Source organism: Armigeres subalbatus, chromosome 3, assembly GCF_024139115.2.
Source record: "Armigeres subalbatus isolate Guangzhou_Male chromosome 3, GZ_Asu_2, whole genome shotgun sequence".
In the NCBI taxonomy this organism is placed as follows: Eukaryota; Metazoa; Arthropoda; class Insecta; order Diptera; family Culicidae; genus Armigeres; species Armigeres subalbatus.
This window is the reverse complement of record NC_085141.1, coordinates 349,053,160-349,077,026: the sequence shown is the minus strand read 5'-3', so window position 1 is coordinate 349,077,026 and position 23,867 is coordinate 349,053,160. Positions and strand designations below refer to the sequence as shown.

At 40.0% G+C, this 23,867-nt stretch overlaps 4 protein-coding genes across 4 annotated transcripts; 1 reads left to right on the top strand and 3 right to left on the bottom strand.

The window, feature by feature from the left end:
• Positions 1–2,679: 2,679 nt before the first annotated feature.
• On the bottom strand, positions 2,680–3,547 carry LOC134223047 (uncharacterized). The gene is made up of 2 exons (XM_062702184.1): positions 3,264–3,547; positions 2,680–3,197 (listed from the first exon to the last, which is right to left on the bottom strand). The coding sequence occupies exons 1-2, from the start codon at positions 3,384–3,386 to the stop codon at positions 2,748–2,750; spliced, it is 573 nt and encodes a 190-aa protein (XP_062558168.1). The 5' UTR covers positions 3,387–3,547; the 3' UTR covers positions 2,680–2,747.
• A 1,500-nt stretch (positions 3,548–5,047) lies between these two features.
• LOC134222798 (trypsin-like) lies at positions 5,048–12,589 on the bottom strand. Its single transcript, XM_062701951.1, has 2 exons — positions 12,556–12,589; positions 5,048–5,838 (listed from the first exon to the last, which is right to left on the bottom strand). Exons 1-2 carry the CDS (start codon positions 12,587–12,589, stop codon positions 5,048–5,050), a joined length of 825 nt encoding a protein of 274 aa, XP_062557935.1.
• An 8,422-nt stretch (positions 12,590–21,011) lies between these two features.
• LOC134222797 (trypsin, alkaline B-like) lies at positions 21,012–21,767 on the bottom strand. Its single transcript, XM_062701950.1, has 2 exons — positions 21,735–21,767; positions 21,012–21,494 (listed from the first exon to the last, which is right to left on the bottom strand). Exons 1-2 carry the CDS (start codon positions 21,765–21,767, stop codon positions 21,012–21,014), a joined length of 516 nt encoding a protein of 171 aa, XP_062557934.1.
• LOC134223046 (serine protease 1-like) lies at positions 21,374–22,745 on the top strand. Its single transcript, XM_062702183.1, has 2 exons — positions 21,374–21,821; positions 21,874–22,745. The coding sequence occupies exons 1-2, from the start codon at positions 21,785–21,787 to the stop codon at positions 22,659–22,661; spliced, it is 825 nt and encodes a 274-aa protein (XP_062558167.1). The 5' UTR covers positions 21,374–21,784; the 3' UTR covers positions 22,662–22,745.
• The last annotated feature ends 1,122 nt before the right edge of the window (positions 22,746–23,867 follow it).

Here is a 23,867-nt window from a genome sequence, read left to right as displayed (position 1 = left end):
ATGGCCATTTTTTTATAATAACGCTCTTACGAGGAACTGTTCTCGACGTTCGATATTCTTGAAGCAAAGTCGTGCTTATATTTTAGATACAAATGTATTTATTAGAATATAAATTGCTATATCTTCTATATATATAAAACAAAGTTGGCATTTGTACGACCACGCATCACTCAAGAATAGACAACACAATTTTTGCTAATTTATATCCCTTTTCTTTTTCTATTTACGAGGAAAAATGTTAAGATGAAATGGAATACTTTAAAGATCAATGCCCAATCTTTTCGTTGAAATGGTTTTTCGTACAATTTGCATGATTTTTTTTTTTTTCAATTTTGATCATCTCATCTTCTCTTCTTCTTCTTCTTCTTCTTCTTCTTCTATCTTCTTCTATCTTCTTCTATATCTATCTATTCTTCTATCTATTTATATATATATATATATATATAAAACAAAGTTGGCATTTGTACGATCGCGCATCACTCATGAATAGACAACCTAATTTTTGCTATTTTAGATCCCTTTTCTTCTTCTATTTACGAGGAAAAATGTTAAGATGAAATGGAATACTCCAAGGATCAATGCCCAATCTTTTCGTTAAAATGGTTTTTCGTACAATTTTGCATGATTTTTTTCAATTTTGATCATCTATATATATATATAAAACAAAGTTGGCATTTGTACGACCGCGCATGACTCAAGAATAGACAGCTCAATTTTTGCTTTCCCTTTCTTTTTTTATTTACGATGTAGTTGAAAAAAATTGACAATCGAAATAAAATCTCTCCGATGAAATGGTTTGTCGTGCTTTTTGTATGATAATTTCAAATCATGTCATCTAAGTTGAAATTATCATCAGATAACGGAAAGATCAATTTTTGTTAATTTTGGTTTGGCTACTAAATTAATTCGAAAAGTGTCATGATAAAATAATGTCAAAAAAAGGAAAAATTATTTTGAAAAACCGGTTTGTTTTTTAGATAAATTGTGTACGTAAAAAAATATATCAGCAAATTGATCAGTTTTGGGCGAGACAAAGTTCGCCGGGTCAGCTAGTATTATGTATATTACTTACAATTTAGTGTTCGAACTATGTTGCCGACGAACAAATATTTGTAGCTAATATGGTAGTTTTCGTTCTACGAGTAATTCAAGGCCTGGATTAAACAATTCACACTTCTGGCACGAGATTTAATTCAATTGTTTTGCATTAAGATTTAGTGACATTTACCTAATCGCATCTCTCTTCTCTGACATTCGCAATGCTTTAATAGCTTTTGGAACAAGGGCTCTATATTTGGAACAGGGAACCGTGTTTGCGGTTTGGAACTTAATGTCAGCGAGTAGGTAATGCAGGAAGATGTCATTTCAAGACAAAATTTTCAAAACGACTTATCTGCTTTTGTAAACAAAGATTCAAACGACGATTTGACGAATCTGATAGCTCTCCCACGCAAACCAGCACCACCAATAGGTAGCGGAAACCTTCACCTACCTATTGGTGGTGTTGGTTTGCGTGGGAGAGCTATCACATTCGTCAAATCGTCGTTTGAATCTTTGTTTACAAAAGCAGATAAGTCGTTTTGAAAATTTTGTCTTGATTTATGAATATGGAAAATAGAAGTACGATTCTCCATTTTGGCAAGTAGAAATCCCTGGACAATTGTGTCGAATTCAATTCATGGAAAAAAATAGGAAGGAAGGAAGAGAGAAAGACGAGAAGAAGATGGAAATAGAAAGAAGGAAGAAGAAAGAATAACATAAAATAGGGGAAAATGAAGAGGGAAGATGAAGAAAGAAAGAAGAAAGTTCTTTTGGGCCTTCTGCCTCTTTTGTCCCTTTCGACGTATCCTTTCGACCTTTTGTCCCTTTTAACGTTTTGTCATTTCGATCTTTTGTCTCTTTGACCTTTTGTACTTTTCGACCATTTGTCTCTTGGACCTTTTATGTTTCGACTTTTTGTCATCCGACCTTTTGTCTTTGTACCTAAACCGATGTAATTAATGCCAAAAATATATCAAAGAAAAACATTGAATTGAATTATCTTTATTTACGAGATTTTCGGCCCTAGGCCGGTTCATCTTGTGCAGAAAAACATCAATTTCCCCATCGAATTGAAGCCGTTTTGCGGTGAAGCATTTCTTGATTGCTTTGAGATTAGGTCGTATGTGCAAATAAGCCTTTTCTTTCTCTTTTGATTATTACAAAAATATATCGAAGTTTACTCTGGATTTATTGCAAGAAATCTTTAGTCTAGCTTTGTCTAGCGCGCTGAAGTTAAAATGAAGCAAAAAATCTAATACTAGCTCATATATTAGCAAAAGAGAGCGTGAACAAAGGGAGCCTCTCTTTTGCACATACGACTTAAACTCAAAGCAATCTAGATTTGATCTACTTTTTCGTAGCTCTATGCTCGTTGTTCTGATCATGGAGGTTCATAAATTTAACAACGATTATCCAAACATATTCTAATCCAATGCGCTTACATATGCAATACATATACATATGCAGTTAAAATACGAGGTTATTCTTTATGACAACAAACCCTTTTCGGTTTAGACAGATAAGTAAAATTCCCAAAAAAATCCCCAATATTTAAAATACAAAATCCTCTTTCCCGTATACATAATGTTAAATGATCATTATTGATATGAAATTCGATTGAAAGTAACAAAAACGCAATTTCGATTAATTTATTAATGTATTTCTATTCAACGAACGTAAAATCATGACCAGGTTTTTGGGTGAATTTAGTGAGCATAATGCCCATGATAGTTGTTGTAGTTATTTGAGGTCCATACTGGAGCTGGATGAGCGACATATGTGTTTTGCTGGTAGAGCTGAGGCTGGGCAATAGCAACAGTCTTGGTGACCAATGGAGTGGCATATGCAGCGTGTCCGTAACCGTTGTGGCTTAGGGCTGGGGCATATCCTTGATTATAGGCAAGAACTGGAGCATAGTTGTTTCCATATGCGTAAGATTTGGTTAATGGAGCGGAGTATGCCTGGACTGGTGCGACCAATACGGGAGTAGAGTGGGCGTATCCTTGGGTGAGAATTGGTGCGTGGCTGCGTGTGGCGGTACTGTAACTAACGGCAGGTGCAGCAGCGTAGTGTGCAGCTACCGGTGCGACGTAAGTAGTCTGCTGTCCAGCGTACCCAGCGCTGGCGCAGGTCAGAGATACGATGAGAAGAGCGAACTGAAAAAAAAAAACAATTGAATACGATAGATTAATGAAATTCACGACATTTAGATTAACACCTACTTTGAACATTTTGATTGCACTTCTTGATGCTATCACCATTAGACGTTGATTTGAACAATGATACTGCTTCCCATTTCGGTCACAATATTTATACAACCTGTGGACTTTTCGCACAAATGTCATGTCTTTCGCTTCACAGAGACAATACTTAAAATCGGTTACATTTTCATCGGCATAACCTTCGAAATTCGGTTCACCAGCTCTGTAACCATTTACCACATAAGAGCCGTGTACATCAATGAAATAACTGTTCGACTACTGTTTCGTTTTTTCCGTTCAGTAACTTTGCAATATTATTATTATTAGTCACGTTCAGTTTTGCCCATCATGACATGATTTAGGGGTGCCTAAAATTCATCAAAGTATTTTAATTTTTACCTATGAAAATTTTCCCAAGGGAGGACCAAAGGAAAAGTCGAAAATCGATTTTTTTGTTTTTGATGCCAAATGACCTAAAAATGCATGAAACGTCAACATCAAAAATTACTTCAAAATAATTTAAAAAAAATCGTTTTTTTTCTCTTAGAACATTTTTGGGATTTGAAATTTTTTTCAGTTGATGAAAATTTTTTTGATCGAATTTTAACACCGGACGATACGCAAAGTTTTCGTAGCCAAAAATATCCCCCTATGCAAAATTGGAGCTAAATCGGACATAATTTAGGGGTGCTTAAAATCAATCAAATTTTTTTTTCTCACAAGTCCAAAAAATGTTTTAAGAGGAAAAAACGATTTTTTTCAATATATATTTTTTTAACATCGGTTCTCGACGTTTCATGCATTTTTAAGTCATTTGGCATCAAAAACAAAAATTCTATTTTTGACTTTTCCTTTGGTCCCCCAGCCCCCTTGAGAAAATTTTCATGGGTAAAAATTTCAAAGCTTTGATGAATTTTAGGCACCTCTAAATCATGTCCGATTGAGCTCAAATTTAGCATGGGGTCATATTTTGGGCTAATGAAGCTTGTGAGCAATGTCGTTTTTTGAAATTCGAAAATGTAATTTTCATTGGCACCCTAATTAACAGGGACGTTGATTAGAACATTATGCTCAGATATTTCCAAAATAGCAAATTTTAACAACATAAAACATCAATACTGTAATAGAACGCAAATTAGACCATCAACATTTATTCAAAAACGAAATTTATCATTTGAAAATATATTTTTATCAATATCATTGAAAAAAATAAAAGGCTTGACATTAGATCAGTTAGTATTTTATGACAAGTAAGCACATCGCGTGAGACAAGCTCTGAAAAAAATCTTTTCAAGGAAGTACAAACTGTCTACAAATAGTTGCTTTTATCCACAACGCAGTCGGTTGAGTGGCAAACGTTTCTGCCTCTCACTCAGATGGGCCTGGATTCGATTACAATTGACGCCAGAAAATATTTGATCACATCTTTCTTCGGATAGGAGTTGAAACCGTAGATCGCGGCCACCTTAGATCGCCAAAATGGGGATTAATCTTTCCTTTGAGCGTTATAATTAGCAAAGTTTGTTTCTAGATTACAAAAGCATCAACAAATAAATGTCAGCAACATTCACGTTAAATGGTCTAATCAAAATATTTCTAAATAAATTTCACTAGTTTTTAATTTTTCTTCTCTCATTTGACTAATGATAGTTTCACTCATTCGATTAGCGAAAGTGATTATCGTTGTTAAAATATCAGAATGGTGGTGATTTATCCCTTAATCGGCATTTGAAGATATCTTATATGAAAATCGCTTTATATTTTCCATCAGTATATACAACACTAACAACATCCATCTCCACATGTTACAGAATCCCTGGAGTCCAATTTGGTGGCGATCCCTCGGTACGATTGAGTTGCTCATCGATCCAGCGACTATAGTACCGAACCTGTGTGAATACCGGTGGATTGTTTGCGCTGCCACAATTCAGCCCGAAAGACAGAATTCCCACCAGCTGACGGTTGCAGTAGAGTCCTGTTCCTAGATTCCCCGTACAAGGGGCGGTATTGCTGGAAGCAGCCATGTTACCCGCACAGATCATCGTTTCCTGTACACGACCTACATGCATTCCAGCTCCATTGCATAGATCACGGTCGTTGACCGTCATCGGGAAAAAGCGCTGCAGTGCATTCACCGGAGCGTTAGTCATCACCGAGGACACTCCCCAACCGGCAAAATGACAAACTTCGTTGTTCGGCGTTATTCGCATTCTCCGGCGAGCTACATCCACCGTATTCGATGGAAGATTATATGGGCGATTCAACCGCAGTACAGCCGCGTCATTCTCGTGCGTAAACACATTGAACTCCGGATGCACGTAGATTCGAGACACCTTCCGAGTTTGACGACGTGCTCCAACTGGGGCTAAGGCGATATCTCCAGCAACAATTGTCAACCAGAAGGGATCGATCAATCGGTTTTCGGCGTTGAGAACACATTGGGCTGCGGTGAGAACATGTTGGGAGTCCACAATGACGCCCCCACAGTGAAGGAGGAACGGTGTGTTGATTGAAACGGCTGATGGAAACTGACCCCAAGCGGCATTGTTGCCGCCAATCAATCGAGGATCTGGTATGGACTCTGTCACAACAACACCTGGAAGTTTTCAGTGAAAGGTCAAAAATCGAGCAAAGAGTTTACCACGCACAGAACTAACCGACTAAAATAAATACTCCCCCTAAACAATTAGAAAATTCCCATAAGAAAATAGAAAATTGCCAATAAAGAAATCAGGGTATGAGCAATAAATAAATATAAAATTTCCACAAATAAAACAAAATTTCCATAAACAATTAAAAATTTTCCACAAAACAAAATAAATAAGCACTTTTCATTCCGTGCCGATAGTTCGAACGAGCCAGACGTGTACTGTGTCTCATCGCGGGTGTTGTTCGGTAGTGCGAGTCTATTGTGTGGTGCCTACCTACGGATCCAAGGCGATCACTGTCGGCGAGAGAAGTAGCTGCTTCTGGCGACGCCAGTAAAGCAGGCTATTGTTTCTGCTGCTACCTACAGCAGCAGCACAGATAAGTGGCAGATTTTGTTTTATTGTTCTCCCTTTGGAGCGGGACTGATTGAAATCAATTGAATTAGTTTTTTTTTCTTATTTTTTTCTGATTTGCTAATAGTTTTAAGTTAGTATAAGACAGAATTGTCCTTCCACCTCTCGGGGTGAGAATGGAAGCAGAGACTATGGGAGGCGGTGAGCCACCAAAAGAGGTTCGCACACGGTTTTACCAGGCATCTTCGCCTGGCCCTTGGGTTGTTTACTTTCGGCAGAAAGCGAAAAGCCTAGATTTTCTCGGCATCAAACGAGACTTGACGCGTCGTTTTACGAAGCTTGAATTCAATCAAATCAACAGAAACAAGCTACGCATCACCGCACCTACATACCAGGTGGCGAATGAAATTGCTGGCGACAGGGCGTACAACATTGAATATTTAGTTTATGTCCCCTCGCGGGAGGTCGAAATAGAAGGTGTGATCAACGCAGCGAGCTTAACTTGCAAGGATGTGCTTGCAGGGAAAGGTCGCTTAAAGAATGCCCTGCAATCTACCGTGGATATCCTGGACTGCAAGGAATTGCATTCAGCAACCACAGTAGATGGTAAAAAGATATATGCTAAGTCAGGCTCGCTTCGGGTGACGTTCGCCGGTTCGATGCTCCCAAAATATGTAGATATCGAGAATATGTTGTTTCCGGTGCGTTTGTTTGTACCAAGGGTATTTAATTGTACCAACTGCAAACAATTAGGTCACACTGCCGAGTTTTGTGACAACAAACCACTTTGTGGTAAATGTTTCCAAAGACATCGGGAGGATACCTGCCAGCAACAAGCCACAAAATGTGCTTATTGTGGTTTGGATCCTGCCCATGGTTTGCAAGATTGCCCGGTGTACAAACGACGCACCCAAAAAGTGAAGCGCTCGTTGGTACAGCGCTCCAAGCAGTCTTATGCGGAAATGGTTAAAGCGCAAGACACATCCGCCACTGCCACCGCAAAGACTGCTTTTTCAGCTGCCGTTCAAGTAAGTGACTATTATGATTCCATCTCCATTGATGAATCGGACTCTGACGCAGCCGACATGGATGATTCTTCGGAGGTACACGCGCCCGAAAGAGGAAGCAACCGTCTTCCCAGGGATCGCGCCGAAAGAAAACAAAAAGTCATCCATAAAGGCTTGGCAAAATCTGAAGGTAATGGGGATTACTTAAAATCCCGAAGCAACCAGTCTTCACTGCAGATCCCTGCTGCTCTAAGACATTCCGCCATTGCCTAAAACCGATGTTCCTAAGAAACATCCGGCTAGGATTATCAATGAAAAGGAAAATGCTACTCGCACTTCCGAAAAGAGAATCTCGTCCAAGCGAGGATTGATATCCTTTAAGGACCTCGTGGACCGCTTTTGAATCTTTTCAATATTCCGGATTCATTGAGGCCAATCATTGACCTCTTTATTCCAACAGTAGAAAGTTATCTAAAGCAATTGACTGTTTCATGGCCCTTCTTGCAGAAATTGTATCTTTCGATGGATAATACGGCCATACAAGATACAATCACTGTGCTGCAGTGGAACTGTCATAGTCTAAACAATAAATTGGACGTGTTCAAGTTTATGATTTGCAATTTCGATTGTGGTGTATTTGCTCTCTGTGAAACATGGCTTTCTTCTGCAGATGAAATCAACTTCCACGATTTTAACATTATTCGCCAAGATCAGGATGATCATTATGGTGGCGTTCTTTTGGGGATCAAAAATGCTACACCTTCTACAGAATTCCCATTCCGACTGTTCCCGGCTTAGAAATCGTCGCTTGCCAAGTAAATGTGAAGAATAAAGATCTTTGCATAGCTTCAGTGTACATTCCTCCAAATGCCTCTATTAATCGTCGACATTTTTGGAGCGCAGTCTCCCTTCTATCATCTCCAGTATTGATATTGGGTGATATGAACGCACATGGTATTGGATGGGGCGAAACGTATGACGATTATAGAGCGCCTATTTTCTATGATTTGTGTGACGATTTCAATTTGAATATTTTGAACACTGGTGAAGTAACTCGAATAGGACCAAATGGTCAACAAAGCCGTATTGATCTGTCTTTATGTTCTAATTCACTATCGTTAGATTGCACGTGGAAGGTTATCCAAGATCCCCACGGTAGTGACCATATGCCGATAGCCACCACCATTAAAAGTGGCTATCAAGAATCTGAGCCAGTTAATGTTCCTTTCGATCTCACGAAGAACATTGACTGGCAAAAATTTGCATCGGCGGTAAAAATTGGTATTGAATCAACTGATATTCTTCCGCCACTGGATGAGTATCGATTCCTTACCGAATTGATTCATAAAAGCGCACTGGAAGCTCAGAAACGACGCGTTCCAAGTACATCTGTCATAAGAAGACCAGCCACTCCTGGATGGGATGATGAATGTACTAAGTTGTATTCTGAGAAATCTGATGCCTTCAAGGCCTTTCGTAAACACGGAAGGTCCGAGCTTTTTGAAGAGTATTTGAGGCTTGAAAGAAAGCTCAAAAATCTTCTCAAGGCAAAAAAACGTAGCTACTGGCGACGTTTTGTCGAGGGACTATCACGAGAAACCTCAATGACAACACTTTGGAAAACGACCCGAAACATGCGGAACCGCATTTCCACCAATGAGAGTGAAGAATACTCCAATCGATGGATATTCAACTTCGCAAAAAGGTCTGTCCAGATTCCGTACCAGCAGAACCGCTATTTCGAGAATCAGTCAATGATCCCGGTTCGTTGGGTGGACCATTCACAATGCTGGAACTTTCTATGTCTCTTCTTTCATCGAATAACTCTGCTCCGGGATGCGATAACATCAAATTCAATCTTCTTAAAAACCTCCCAGATATCGCAAAAAGACGATTACTTGACCTGTACAACTGTTTCATGGAGTACAACATTGTGCCACCTGAATGGCGACAGGTCAAAGTAATAGCTTTTCAAAAGCCTGGGAAACCAGCGTCTAATCACAATTCATACCGACCGATTGCCATGCTATCATGCATGAGAAAATTATTGGAGAAAATGATCCTTTCAAGAGTCGACCATTGGGTCGAAGAAAATGCATTGCTTTCAAATACTCAGTTTGGATTTCGAAAAGGTAAAGGAACAAACGATTGTCTAGCGTTGCTTTCTTCAGATATACAACTGGCCTTTGCGCACAAGGAGCAATTGGCTTCAGTATTCTTGGATATTAAGGGCGCTTTTGATTCAGTTTCCATAGAAGTACTGTCAGACAATCTGCACAGTAGTGGATTACCCGTTATTTTGAACAATTTCTTGTACAATTTGTTGTCAGAAAAACAAATGAATTTCACACTCGGCACTCTGACAACTTCCAGAAATAGCTACATGGGCCTTCCCCAAGGATCATGTTTAAGTCCTGCTTTATAATTTCTATGTTAAAGATATTGACAATTGTTTGGAAGGACAATGCACGCTCAGACAACTTGCAGATGATGCCGTGGTCTCTCTAAGAGGTCCAAGTGCAGCTGTCTTGCAAGGACCATTGCAAAGTACCCTAGATAATCTGACTGTTTGGGCCAGACATTTGGGGATCGAGTTTTCACCGCAAAAACTCAGTTGGTTGTGTTTACTAAGAAGCGGTACCCTGCTCAACTGAAACTAAAGCTGTTGAATGATGACATCAACCAATCTTTATCTTCTAAATACCTTGGGGTCGTGTTTGATTCTAAATGCACCTGGAGACTTCATATTGAGTATTTGATAGAGAAATGCCGGAAAAGGATCCATTTTCTACGTTCTATCTCCGGAACATGGTGGGGTGCTCACCCGGATGACCTCATCAAACTCTATAGAACGACTATTCTCTCTGTTTTAGAGTACGGCTCCTTCTGCTTCCTCTCAGCAGCTGATTGCCACCTTATCAAATTGGAACGAATTCAATATCGTTGTTTGCGTATTGCCCTTGGCTGTATGCATTCAACGCATAACATGAGCCTGGAGGTACTTGCTGGAGTCACTCCTTTAAAGCACCGTTACTGGGAGCTCTCATTAAGAATACTAATCAAATGTGGAACAAGTAACACACTTGTCTTTCACAACTTCGATAATATGCTTGAACTGGTTCATCGGTCAAGATTCTTAAGAGTTTATCTCAACTACATATCGTCAGATCTTTGTCTTCCATGTCTTCCCCTCGAGTTGACTTCACCATTGACAGTTTCTCAATTGAATACGATCTGTCCATGAAACATGCTATTCAAGGAATACCAGATCATCTTCGAAATCTTTCATTTCCCTCCATTTTTTCTGAAAAATATGAACATGTCAATTGCAACAACAGATATTTCACTGATGGTTCTCGCATTAACGGATCCACTGGCTTTGGTGTTTTCAATGTAACTTCAACCACCTTCCGAAAACTTCAGGAACCGTGTTCGGTTTATGTTGCTGAGCTGGCAGCAATTAACTTCGCTTTGGGGATAATTTCCAATCAGCCCGTAGACCATTATTTCATCTTCTCGGATAGTCTTAGTTCCATCGAGGCACTCCGGTCGATGAAACCTGTTAAGCACGCATCTTACTTTCTTACAAACATAAGAGAGCAGATGCGTGTTTTGGTCGAAAGATCATTCAAGATTACCTTTGTTTGGGTCCCTTCTCACTGCTCAATCTACGGCAATGAGAAGGCAGACTCGCTGGCAAAGGTGGGCGCACAGGAAGGTGAGGTTTATGATAGACAATTCTCGAGCAACGAGTTTTTCCCATTAGTCCGTCAGAGTACTCTTCAAAGTTGGCAAAGAAATTGGACACACAACGAACTTGGACGGTGGCTATTTTCTATAGTTCCAAAAGTTTCTGGGCGAGCGTGGTTCAGAGGTGAGGACTTAAGTCGAGGCTTCATTCGCGTGATGTCGAGACTTATGTCCAATCACTATTCACTAAACGCACATCTGTACAGAATAAACCTTGTCGATAGCAACTTATGTAGGTGCGGAGCCGGTTATGATGACATCGATCACGTAGTTTGGTTCTGCTCGGAAAACGACGTCTCCAGAGAGCAATTATTGGATACCCTAGTGGCCCGAGGTAAACAACCCTTCCAGGAGATAAGAGGTGTTTTGGGGGATCGTGATGTGGTCTATATGCAAGCCATTTATAGTTTTCTTTGTTCCTCTGACATAAAAGTCTAATACTTTTGTTTTTTTCTTTTCTTCAAAGTTTTTTGTTTTGTCTCTGTCTGTCTGTCCCGTAGAGCGCCGTAGCTCTGGCCGTCCGGAAGATGCTCCCATTCGAACCATTCTTCGAGCACGACGACACACCACATCGTCCCCGACGCCAAATGACCGGATGAGCTGCTGAAATTCCTTGATTATGATGATTCCCTGATTCCCGAATCCTAATCCCCGTCCATCCTTAAACATTGTAAACCTAACCTCGAGTCACCACGAGTACGTTGGCTTATTTCCCTCTCTTACTAATTTAATAATAAGATTATGTCGATTGTACATATCGCAAAGAAACGTGGCTCCGTAAAGTGTTATACACGCCTGAGCCTACCAAATAAACGAAATTGGAAAAAAAAAATAAGCACTTTTAAAAGCAAAAATTGCAATTATAAAGAAGAATTTTCCATAAAAAATTAAATGTTCCACGAAAAAAATACAAAATTTCCATAAATAAATCAATATTAGCAATAAAAAATAACAAAATTTTCCACAAAATAAATATATTTTTTCCATAACAAAATAAAATTTTCCACGAAATGATCAATAAAAGCAATAAAAAAATAAGAAAATTTCCATAAAGAAATAGAAAAGCAATCAAACTGTGCTTTTCTCCATATATGACCTATTCTTTAAAAGCGTTTAAAGTTCATGTAAAATTTCATCAGCTTTATTGCTCTCTTGTATTTTTATGGATATTCTCTTATTTTTTATTGCTTTTTGTTGATTATTTTGTGGAAAATTTTCATTTTTTTTGGATTAAAATATTTATTTTGTGGAAAATTTTGTAATTGTTTATTGCTAATATTGATTTATTTATGGAAATTTTGTATTTTTTCCGTGGAACATTTTGATTTCTTTATGGAAAATTCTTCTTTTATAATTGCTATTTTTGCTTTTAAAAGTGCTTATTTATTTTTGTTTTGTGGAAAGTTCTTAATAGTTTATGGAAATTTTGTTTTATTTGTGGAAATTTTATAATTATTTATTGCTCATACTCTGATTTTTTTATTGGCAATTTCCTAATTGTTTATGGAAAATTTCTAATTTTAAATGGAAATTTTATTTAGCTGCCGAACTAACCAAGCACTGTCAGAATCGCCACGAGCCGTTTCATGTTGAGGCAACTTTTCGATTACAACTGGCTCAAATCTGGCCAAATAGGCTTAAGACTTTATTGAATAAGCTGTTAAACAGGTAATAGCTAACCGTTGTGCCTTATCTTTGGTAATTTATTGGGGGAGAGGTTTCTTGATAAGAATGTCCAATCAATGCTATTTCCTATGAATTATTGTGTCGATACGGTAATTAGGTTGATAGAAACCCCCGCACAGGAAGCGTTGTTGATTGCAAAATGATTTTGAAATATATTGAAGATAAATATTGAATGGACATTTTCGAGTCCAGCAGCCGAATTCCGAAGCCCCAAGAAAAAATTTAAAAATTTCATTATAAATAGAGATTTTTAAATTCTCTTTCTCTTTCCAAAAATTTCTTCTCTTCAAACCGTATTCCGATAGACTGAAGAGAAAGAAAAATCTAATATTTCTTGCGAAGAAAAATATTAGTTCACAAATTTTCCACTAGATGGCTTTTGACAATTATTTGCATACGGATTGCTCAAAACATCCTCATATCGAAACTAAAACTTGCTTTCGCTTATGGTTACCGAAATAATGAAGGGGAAAAATGATAAATATTCAATCCAGTGATGAAAATATGCAGTAACAGCAACATTGTTGTGATTTCCAACTGGCTGAAAATAACGAAAGCTCTAACTTCAATACCTCGAAAACACCGAACCATTAGCATTTGGCTCAGCTTTAGCTTAGCTTTAAGCGCTTAACAGCTTTAAACTAGCTTAACTTTAGCAGCTTAGCTTTAGCTTAGCTTTTAGCTAGCTTAGCTTTAACAGTTTAACAGCAGCTTTAGCTTAGCCAACAACTTTAGCTTTAGCTTTTAGCTTAGCTTAGCTAGCTTAACAGCTTAGGCAACAGCTTTAGCTTAGCTTTAGCTAGCTTTAGCAGCTTAGCTTTAGGCGAGCTGCTTTAGCGAGCAGCTTTTAGCTTAGGCTGAAGCAACTTTAAGCCAAGCTTTAGCAACTTTAGCTTAGCTTTCAGCTGACAGCAAGCTTAGCCAACTGAGACGGGCAACTGACGGGCTTTAAGCCGGGGCTGAGCTTTAGCAGGCTTAGCTGCTTAGCTTAACTTTAAACCCAGGCTGGCACAAACTTAGGGCTTTAGGAGCTAGCCCTGAGCACAGCTGACACAACAGAGCTGTCCAGCTGAGCAGCGACGAGCAGTCTGCTGACAGCTGACCACCTCCTGTCTGTTCCCACTGGCTGAAGCACCAGCCCCAGCTGAACAACAGCTTTGAAGCAGGCTGTTGAGCCCACCAAGCAGCAGCTGTTAAAACACTGAGCAGCTTTCCCCACCAGGCACTGAGCACAGGCGGGCAGGCAGGCTGAGCGAAGCTGAGCCACCCCACTGACCAGCTTTGGCAGGCCCCAGGAGCCCACCCCAGGCTGTTCCCACCCCAGGCTGAGCCCTGAGGCCAGGCGCAGGCGGGCTCACCCAGGCACAGGTTCAGCTGGAGCTCCAGGCTGAGCCAGCTGGCACGGGGCTGAGCACCCGGGCTGAGGCTGAGCGAGGGCTGACAGGCTGCCTGAGCCCCACCGGAGGCTGCAGCCAGGGCTCCCAGCTGAGCAGCTGAGCCAGCTCCAGGCCCACTCCAGGGCTGGGCTGAACAGCCCAGCACCAGCAGCTGGGCACCAGGCGGCACAGCAGGCCCACCCCAGGACACTCACTGAGGCTGCCCAGCTGAGGCTGAGCAGGGCTGTCCCAGCCTGAGGCTAGCTGAGGCCCAGGCTGGAGCCAGGCAGGCAGGCTGAGCCAGCTGGGCGGGCTGGGGAGCCCAGGGCTGTTCAGGCTGAGCCAGGCCCCAGCAGGCTGAGCTGCGGGCTGTTTAGCAGCTGAGCCCAGGCACCCCAGCTGAGCCCACAGGCAGGCTGAGCTTCCACCCCAGGCTGGAGCTTACCTCAGCTACAAGCCCCCACAGCTGTTAACCCTGCTTCCTGCCTGTTCAGCTGTGCTTTACCCAGCCCTGTTAGCCCCAGGCTGCCTGGCTGAGCCCAGGCTGAGGCCCAGCTTACCTTTAACAACTGAGCCCAGCTCAGCAGCTTTAGCTCAGCTCCAGGCAACTAGCTTAGCCACAACCCCAGGGCCCCACTGGGGCTCAGCTCAACTGGGCTCACCCACCTCAGCTGACTTACCACCCCAGCTGTTCTTTAGCTTAGCTTTAGCTTAACAGCTTTAGCTTACCAACAACTTTAACTTAGCTTTAGCTTAGCTTTAGCAACTTTAGCTTAACTTTAGGCAGCTTTAACAGCTTAGCTTTAGCTTAGCTTTAGCTTAACTTTAGCTTAGCTTTAGCTTAGCTTTAACAGCTTTAGCTTAGCTTTAACTTAGCTTTTAGCTTTAGCTTTTGAAATCTGCGTACTTTTATTATGATAGTTGATTGTGCACATACATGTATCATGATATATAAATAATTCGGATGTTTTGTAATGTTTGCCTTGAAACAATGTAATCAAATAATCAATCAAACACGATTCTTCATCTTTCTCAATGGCTCTACATTCCATTCGGAACTTGGCCTGATTTTAGAATGGTTTGTATTAGCATTTAAACAGTTATTTATTGAAAGCTTTTCAATGCTTGCCATAGCATGTGTATTGAGTATGTATCTTGAGTACCAATTAAATACAATGGATGCATGCCCAGGGAACCGAAAACATTATTTTACACACATTATGGGATTGAAGACTCAATAATACTCAATAATTTCATCCCAGAAAAATCTTTTATCGGATTTCTCCCACAAAAATTTGGAAGAAATTTCAATTCTCGTTTTCTTTTTCGTTTGTCAAAAAATTTCTTCCACACTTTCGTCGGAATTCCAAAATAAGAAAATTTTGAAAATCTCTTTGAGAATCTCTTTTCTTACAAGAGATTTTTTGACCGGAATTCGGCTGCAGAACACTCTTAGCGAAAGATTTCTTCATTTGTGTTACTTTTTGTGCACATCAGCCAATAGTAGAATAACAGTGTTCCCAAACGATTCCTACGAGCCGATGTTTGTCTGACAGGGGCAACGAACCCGGAGAAAAAGTACAAAATAAGTAGGTTTCCCAAATTTTGAGCAGTATCACGTACCACGTACCACGTAGGCGTACCACGCAGGCAAGATGTATTTAGCCGTTCAGCACGCGCGAGGTCCTGGAACACTAATGCAGGCTCGTTCGTGCTGTGTACCGCAAGCGTTAATGATGTTCAAAACACAACAATGGAGTTTAAGGAACTTCTTCGAGTATCGTTTTAACAAGTGTCCGGTATTTTTAGGTGATTGGTTCTGGAGGAGATCCTTTAACAATACAAATGAGATGACAGGACAATTCGCAGTTACTAATCCGTGATTGATTAGAGTTTAACAAAATTGTTAATAGGGGCTTAGGACAAAAATTCGAAGGGACAAAAGAACGAAAGACAAAAGGTCGAAGAGACAAATTGTCGAAAAGGACAAAAGGTCAATGGGGACAAAACATTGAAAGGGAGAAAACCAGACAAAATGTCAAAAGAACTTCTTCCTTCTTTTTCCCCTCTTTTTCATTCATACTTCTTCCTTGCTCATTCTCCCTTCTTCCTGCTTCCATCTTTTTTCAACCTTTTCTCTACCTTCTTCTTCCTTCTTCCTCTTTCATTCTTTCTTCTTCCTTCTTCTTCCTTACTTTTTCCTTCATCCTTCTATCTTCCCTCTTTTTTCTCCTCTTACTTCTTCCTTTTTTTCCTCCTCGATGAGCCTACGAACAATGGACTAAAGACTAGATCATTTAGAAATGAGGCACTTCATTTTAGAGATACTGGCGTTCTAAGTGGTCGGATATGCAAGTTTTTCACAGCGTTTTATTATTTGTAAATAGATCTCTTTAGTCTATTTTTTTTCGAAATTTGTAACTGACGTGGTTTCAAGATATTCACCATGCAGGGAGAGAAAATAAAAATAATTGTGCACAGTCCTGCAAAATCCATCTGCGTCAAAAACCGGATTTTACCCTTCATTCAGCCCCATGATGGTCCATTTACGTTTTGGCCAAATTTAGCCAGCTGCCATTATATCAAGGAAGTGTTACAGTGGTAAAACGATAGTGGGGTCCAGACCACTATAAAAAAAGTTGGATCCATCAAATTGTCCATACAATTGAGTAATTTTGAGTGATTATTAACCAGAAACTGAAGATGAAGGAAGCAGTCCCCACTAACATAGGCCGAAGGATGAATTGATGGAATCAGCTAGCCAAAATCATGAATGAATAAGTTGTGCGCCGACTGACAAGCGGCATCAACATAAAAGTGCGAGAATTTCTTCGAAATAACGATGTATGATTCGTTTTAGTTATTCATATATGTAATAAGACGATATTATTTTTGTTCCGTTCTTGAACAGTTTTTCGATAAAACGAAAAGTTATAAAAATACACGCATTTGAAAGTGCCCCATTTCTAAATGATCTGATCTTTATCCTTTTTCACGGACTATTCTGTTCAAGTTGCGTCCTTTGGTCCTCTCCAACTGCAAAAGTCATCGTGTACGTGGCCTTCCACAAACCTTTGTGTAGGATAAAGCCTGTCCATGTTAGATTTCGGACAGTTCGATTATGTACAATCGATTTGTCACCATTCCTTCAATTTGGAGTGAGCGAAAATATGCTGAAAGCAGCACATAGACCAAAGAGATTTAGCTGTCAAGTAAATGGATTGTCTTCGTAGTTTGTAAAAATGTTTAAAAATCGCGTTGGAAGATGGGTGTCCGAAATTTAACGTGGACAGGCTTTAAGCTAAACAATGTCCAGCCCTTTATACATGTGCACCTGGTAGAAAGGGCGGTTCATTCGACACCACCACACCACCTTACGCTCAAATACTCCGAAAGCTCCCTGGTCCATGCCCATGGCAGCGAAAAGCCACCGGAAGAATCCGAGTAGTATAAGATAAATCCGGGTGAGATGCCGCGTCGGTATAGATGACGAACTTTAGAGATCTGATAGAACAGACTTGATTTATTGGCGCAAACGTATGTGAGGAAGAAGGGTCGTTTGGCCGAAACCCATTTGGCAGAAAGTCATTTGGCCGAATGCCACTAGGCCGAAAGTTGTTCGGCCGAAAGGGTCGTTTGGCCGAAAGGGTCATTTGGCCGAAAGGATCGTTTGACTGAAATGGTCATTTGGCCGAAAGGGTCATTAGGCCGAAAGAATCATTTCTAGGATTTTTTTTAAATAGGCGTAACTGTATTTGACCATGAAACTTGAAACGGCTAATACTCTCTCGATTCAGCAAATTTCGTACAACTAACGTTACTACCAGATAGATTGGAATCTAAGGTACACCAGGGCAAGTTGAAATGCAGGGTAAGTTGAAACAGAAGCTGTAATTTAGATCTGAAATGACCGAATGCCCTTATTATTTTTTTCAACAAACTACTCCCTTAAGCGCACCTTCTGACTGCCATTACGGGAAGATTGCAGCTACTAGAAGGAATTCCACCCTTTGCAAAATCTAAACCAACTATTTGACGTGCCAATGAAGCAGGCCTCAAAATGATGTTTGGAATAGTTTTTTCATCAAATTTGCATGGTAGGCAATCATCCAATGTTGAATAAGCATAATGATTATGAAAAAATCAATGGAAAAAACCATTTTAATTTTTGAAATATGGTCGTTTGAAATTGATCCGCATTTTTAACCTATCGGGGCAAATAGAAATGCGTGGTGTGGGGCAAGTTGAAATAACGATTCAAAACGTCACTCTCGCAAATTAAAGTAATATTTTTTCCAGAATCCAACATGGTCCGTAAATACAGTCGGAGAACATAAATTTATGAAAAGGTCCAAACTTCTGAAAATAAATTTAATAAATTTTCGCCCATACCCATACAATCTTTACTGAAGAAGAGGATGAAAAGGGTCATGGTTAAACTGCATGGTCTAATTTTGAGATTCTTAATCAACTTCTCCTCTTAGTGAGCACTGGTACTCAAAAATATAAATCATAGAGCATGTAAACATTTCAGTAACTCCACCATTCACTTCCGCAGTCCCCTCTTTCTCTAATCGAGGAGTTTATGAGACATACGGTGGTTAATTAATGTGAATTTATGGAGAAGCCACAACCGAATTAATTAGGCACACAATTCAAGTGAACCACTAATGAATCATCCTGAAAAGTAATCCGAGTGGTCACCAGTAGGACGTAATCAATCTGCACGCAAAAAAAGCGTTTATGAATTCGTGAACTAACAAGTTCACGGTGTATTTTTTCATGAACAACAGCCACGGATTCGGGAACATAGTCACGTTTTCTGGAACGATCTGGAAAACGTGACTGGTGTTCCCGAATCCATGAATTAAATCACGGTGTATTTTTGCTGGTTCATGATTTTTTTGTATGTGTGATAAATTTTCAGCGTAGTGCGATCTTTAGAATTTGGTCCCTGAAAATTACGTTTGTGACTTTGTTGTATACTGCCATTTTTCGCATAGGAGTTCCATATTTTAGATGAGATAACACAAATGGGATTTGATTTTCAAATTTCTTGAACAAAGCCTACTATTTTATCAATTTTTCATAAGCAGGAGACAATTTTGAGCTAATTTCTGAAAGAAAATAAAAACCGTCAAAAATTTACATGGGACTCTTTTGCGAATCCTGGCAGTACAGTCACCTTGACAACCTCGTGGATCTTGAGTCTCACTGAGTACATTTTGGTTTTAATACTGCAAAATTATGTTATGTTTGTATATAGGGCAGTGTTTCAACTTGCCCCGATATGTGGGGCAAGTTGAAACAATGCATATAAAAAAATATTTTCAGTATACAAAATATTTATAATAAAGTTTGGTAAGGTTGCTTATTTTTTATGCATAATCTTTGGCCCGAACTATCAAACACCGCAAACGGATTAAACATTTATCAAAGAATGGTTTTTTTGCAGCACATCAAATTTCAACTTTGAAAAAACCATTTCAACTTGCCCCGGTGTACCTTATTCTTTCTGTTAGGCACGAATAAGACATTTGGCCGAATAGGTCATTTGAAAAGTGAGAAATTAGGAATAAGAAGAGATACGTCCCAATTCTCATTCCTCATTTCTCACTTCTCATTTTTTACAATGAGAAGTGAGAAATGAGGAATGAGAATTGAGACGTATCTCTTCTCACTCTTCATTTTTCTTTTCTCACTTTTGACAGCGAAAAAAGAAAAATAAGGAGTAAGAAGTGAGACGTCTCACTTCTCAGTTCTCAGTTCTCACTGAGTAGTAAAGAAGTGGGTAGTGAGACTCGCACTACTCATTTCGCGCTTCTCACTTTTTACAGTGAGAAGAGAAAAATGAAGAGTGAGAAGTGAGACGTCTCTATTCTCATTCCTAATTTCACACTTTTCAAATTACCTATTCGGCCAAATGACCTATTCGGCCAAATGACCCGTTCGACCATATGACCCTTTCGGCCTAATGATCCTTTCGGCCTAATGACCCTTTCAGCCAAATAAACCTTTCGGCCAAAGGACCCTTTCGGCCTAATGACCTTTTCGGCCAAATGAATCTTTTGGCCAAACGACCCTTTCGGCCAAATGACTTTCGGCCTGATGGTTTGTTCTGCCTAGTGGTATTCGGCCAAATGGCTTTCGGCCGAATGGGTTTCGGTCAAACGACCCTTCTTCTCTGACGGTGTCAGGCCATCTGGCCGAACGGGTCGTTTAACCGAATGCCATTTGGCCGAAAAGTTAAAAAATATTGACCTCAGATTATAAGTAGTGAATAGTGAGTAATGAGAAGTAGGAAGTGCGAAGTGAAAAGTGAGAAAAGTGCACTGAGAACTGAGAACAGAACCTTCTCCCTTCTTCCTTCTTTCTTCTTCCTTCTTCCATAATTTTTCTTATTTCTTCCTTCTTCCTTCTTCTTTTATTCTCTTTTCTATTTTCCTTCTTTCTTCTTCCTTTCTTCTTTTCTGTCTTTCTCATTTCTCATTTCTTCTTCCTGCTTTCTTCATTCTTTTTTCCTCCACCTTTTTTCTCCTTCATTCTTTTCTTTCTTCCGTCTTCCGTCTTCCTCCTTTCTTCATCATGATGCCTTCTTCTTTTTCCTTCTTCCTTCTTTCTTTTTCCTTCTCCCTTCTTCCTTCTTCTTTTTTCCTCATTCTTTGCATATCTTGCGAACGAGATGCAATTAGAGCGTTAGTTCCAATTGAGGTCATCAAATTTTTGTAGTGTAAACAGTTAAGTTAGTTTATCAAATTGAAAAGTTAGTATGAACAAAATACTAATGCCATGAGGAAATCTTGTTAGATTGTTCGTCAAGATAATTTTAAATTTATTGGAACCTAGAAAAACATATTTGTATAAAGATGAAGGGCAACCACTTGTAATGATTAAAGTTTTGTTCAAGAAATATTGAAGTAAACAATAATTAAAGTTAATATAAAAAAGTCATGTATGGCCGCTCAAATTCATTCCAGGTTTACGATATAGTTGGAGTTTAATTTGATAGTGACGTTTCGTACGGAGCACCGCCAAATTGTTGGCAAAGGTGAACGGGTTGTACTGTGGGTGGACGTATACTGCCGAGACTTCGATCCGGGGAGCGGCGAAGTTTAGTTGAAGCACGCCGGACATGATGGTTATCTGACTTGGGTATAGAAGCGCACTTTGAGGTGTGAGAACACATCGAGCGACCGTTAGAACATGATTTTCGTTGAGAATCACTCCACCGCAGAACGCATTGGCCGGCGTGGGAACGCCGACGGCTACCACGGATGGAAACTGTCCAAGGACGGAGTTGGTGCCTCCGCTGACGAACGGATCGAAGGGGTCGTACTCATCGTCGTGAAGCCGGTAGCCATTCGACAAAGAAAATCCTAGGGGAAAGAAAGCGATTATCGAATGTTTGTACTGAACGTGAACCCAACTTACCTAGGAACAGAGCTATAATCGTGAACTTCATCGCTATGAACTGTAAAGCGTACTGTATGCAGTAATTTATATAAACAGGAAACAAAAACTTGTTTTATCTAGAATTGATTACAGGGGGGCAATAATTTCGGGGATTTTGACCAGATTTCCTGGTAATTATTGCATGAATTAGTCAATTATAAGATAATAGAGTGATAAGATAAGCTATTTGGAATCGGAAGCATAATTGCACCGCCCAACAAGCAATAAATACAGTTTCCGATTGATTCTCATGTTGATTGGTTAGTAAAATGAAACAGCTGCTTGTGTTATTCGCAGTACTCGCTGGTAAGTGATAAACCAAGTGATGAAAACTCCTCTTCAGCTTACTTTTTTTCAGTTGCCTTTGCCGAAAAAGATGCATCAGCTCGTATAACCGGAGGAACCAACACTGCACCGGGACAATTTCCTTCGGCTGTCAGTATCGATTCTCCTTACAACCTGCACTGCGGGGGAACCATAATCAATCGTCAACATGTATTGACGGCGGCCTGGTGCGTCATGCATCCAACCACATTTACTCTCATCAATCCGGTGTGGTTGCGCGTCATCGCCGGCGATGTCAACCTGGTGTCGCGAACTATTCGGCGAGAAGTACGCAATGTGACGCATCTCTTCGTGCATCCAAATTACAACCGAGTGACCAGCAACAACGATCTGGCTGTGATCCGTGTCGACAGCTCCTATCCGGAATTCCACAATACAATCGAGCCGGCCTTAATCAGTGCAGTGATTTTTCCCGATAACACTGATTGCCTCTACGCTGGATGGGGAGCCGATTCCATCACTGTCGGCGCTCCACTGAACCCCATTCAACGGATGATTCCGGCGCCAATTGTCCCCATCACTCAGTGCAATGCAGCCAATATGCACGCGAATCGTGTGCTTTCCACGATGTTCTGTGCCGGGTTCGTCCACGCTATCGCCAGCACTGTTTGTCAGGGTAACATCGGAGGTGGACTTTACTGCAATGGTCAACTGGCGGGGGTACTGACGTTTGGACTTTCTTGTGGAGCCGCCAACAACCCCGGAGTCTACATGGATATTCGGCAGTACCGTTCATGGATTGAAAGCCAATTTGCGCGAACGGATAATCCTGCCCCAGGATGGGCCCCAAATCCATTGTAAAGAAAAGTTATGACTTGTCATATGTACGAAGTTTCCTAGATTTTAAATAAAATAACGCTCTTCGGTAAGAAAGCCGCCTTTCAATAGATCATGAGGATTTTGTTATCTGAGATTCCATACAACTGCGATCGCAGCAAGCCATGCACGCGGATAATTTATTTTTTATTTGCTGCAGATTTTAAATTTGCTGTCACGTTTTTATTCGTTTCCGCAAGAAATAGATTCGGCTGATGTATATTTTTTGCATATGTACTAGAAGAAAAAAGTTTAAGTTATCTGTTTGAGATTTACGAGTTTGGTAACATTTACTCAAGTGTATTCTTATTAGAGCGCGCGAAATCGTTTGTGTAGTTTGTATACGCGGATGTATTTGGTGAAAATATGTTTGAATTTGTGATAATACCAGGAAAATAAGGATCAATAACGAATTGCTCGGAATAGCTCTGGAAGAGTAGTGATTTTTTCGTGAACACTTGTTGTGGTCTTCTCTTCCTCAGTTCATTTATCCGGAATTTGATCAATTTGGTGAGATTGTTTCAATATGTTTTCATATGTTTTCATATGATTCAAAAACTAAATACGCGCTGGATTTAAAAATCCGGAAGTTTGTTTATGGATCCATTATCCAATTGATAATGGTAGCATAAACAGGCGGGGCTTATTGCAAGTGAAAGTGACCTCGGACTGGACATTACCAGGCAGTCTGAAATGGGTCACTGGAGCTGCAGTAGAGCTAACACCTTCTAACTCCCGAGCTTAAGCTGACTTTATTAAAGACAGCTTTATTCCATAATACCACTGCCAGACAGTGGGGGTTAGATTGAAGATACACATACACACACACTGAGATTCCATACAACTATTGAAAATGATTCATTCAAATCACTGAACCAATAAAAATATAATTGCGTCAGGCACCGATAAAACATGCAAACGAACCGATACCGCTCGTGCATCGCATAAAGATCAGATAATTTAGAAATGGGGCTCTTTCAAATGCGTGTACCTATTTGTTTAATTTTTAGTTTGATGGAAAAACTTTCTAAGAATGGGACAAAAGATATATTATTTTATTTCATATGAACGAATGAAACGAATCACGCATCTTTATTTCGAAGGAATACTCGCAGTTTCCTGTTGATGCCGCTTGTCAGTCGGCGCACACCTTCTCCAATCATGATTTTGGCTAGCTGATTCCACCAATTC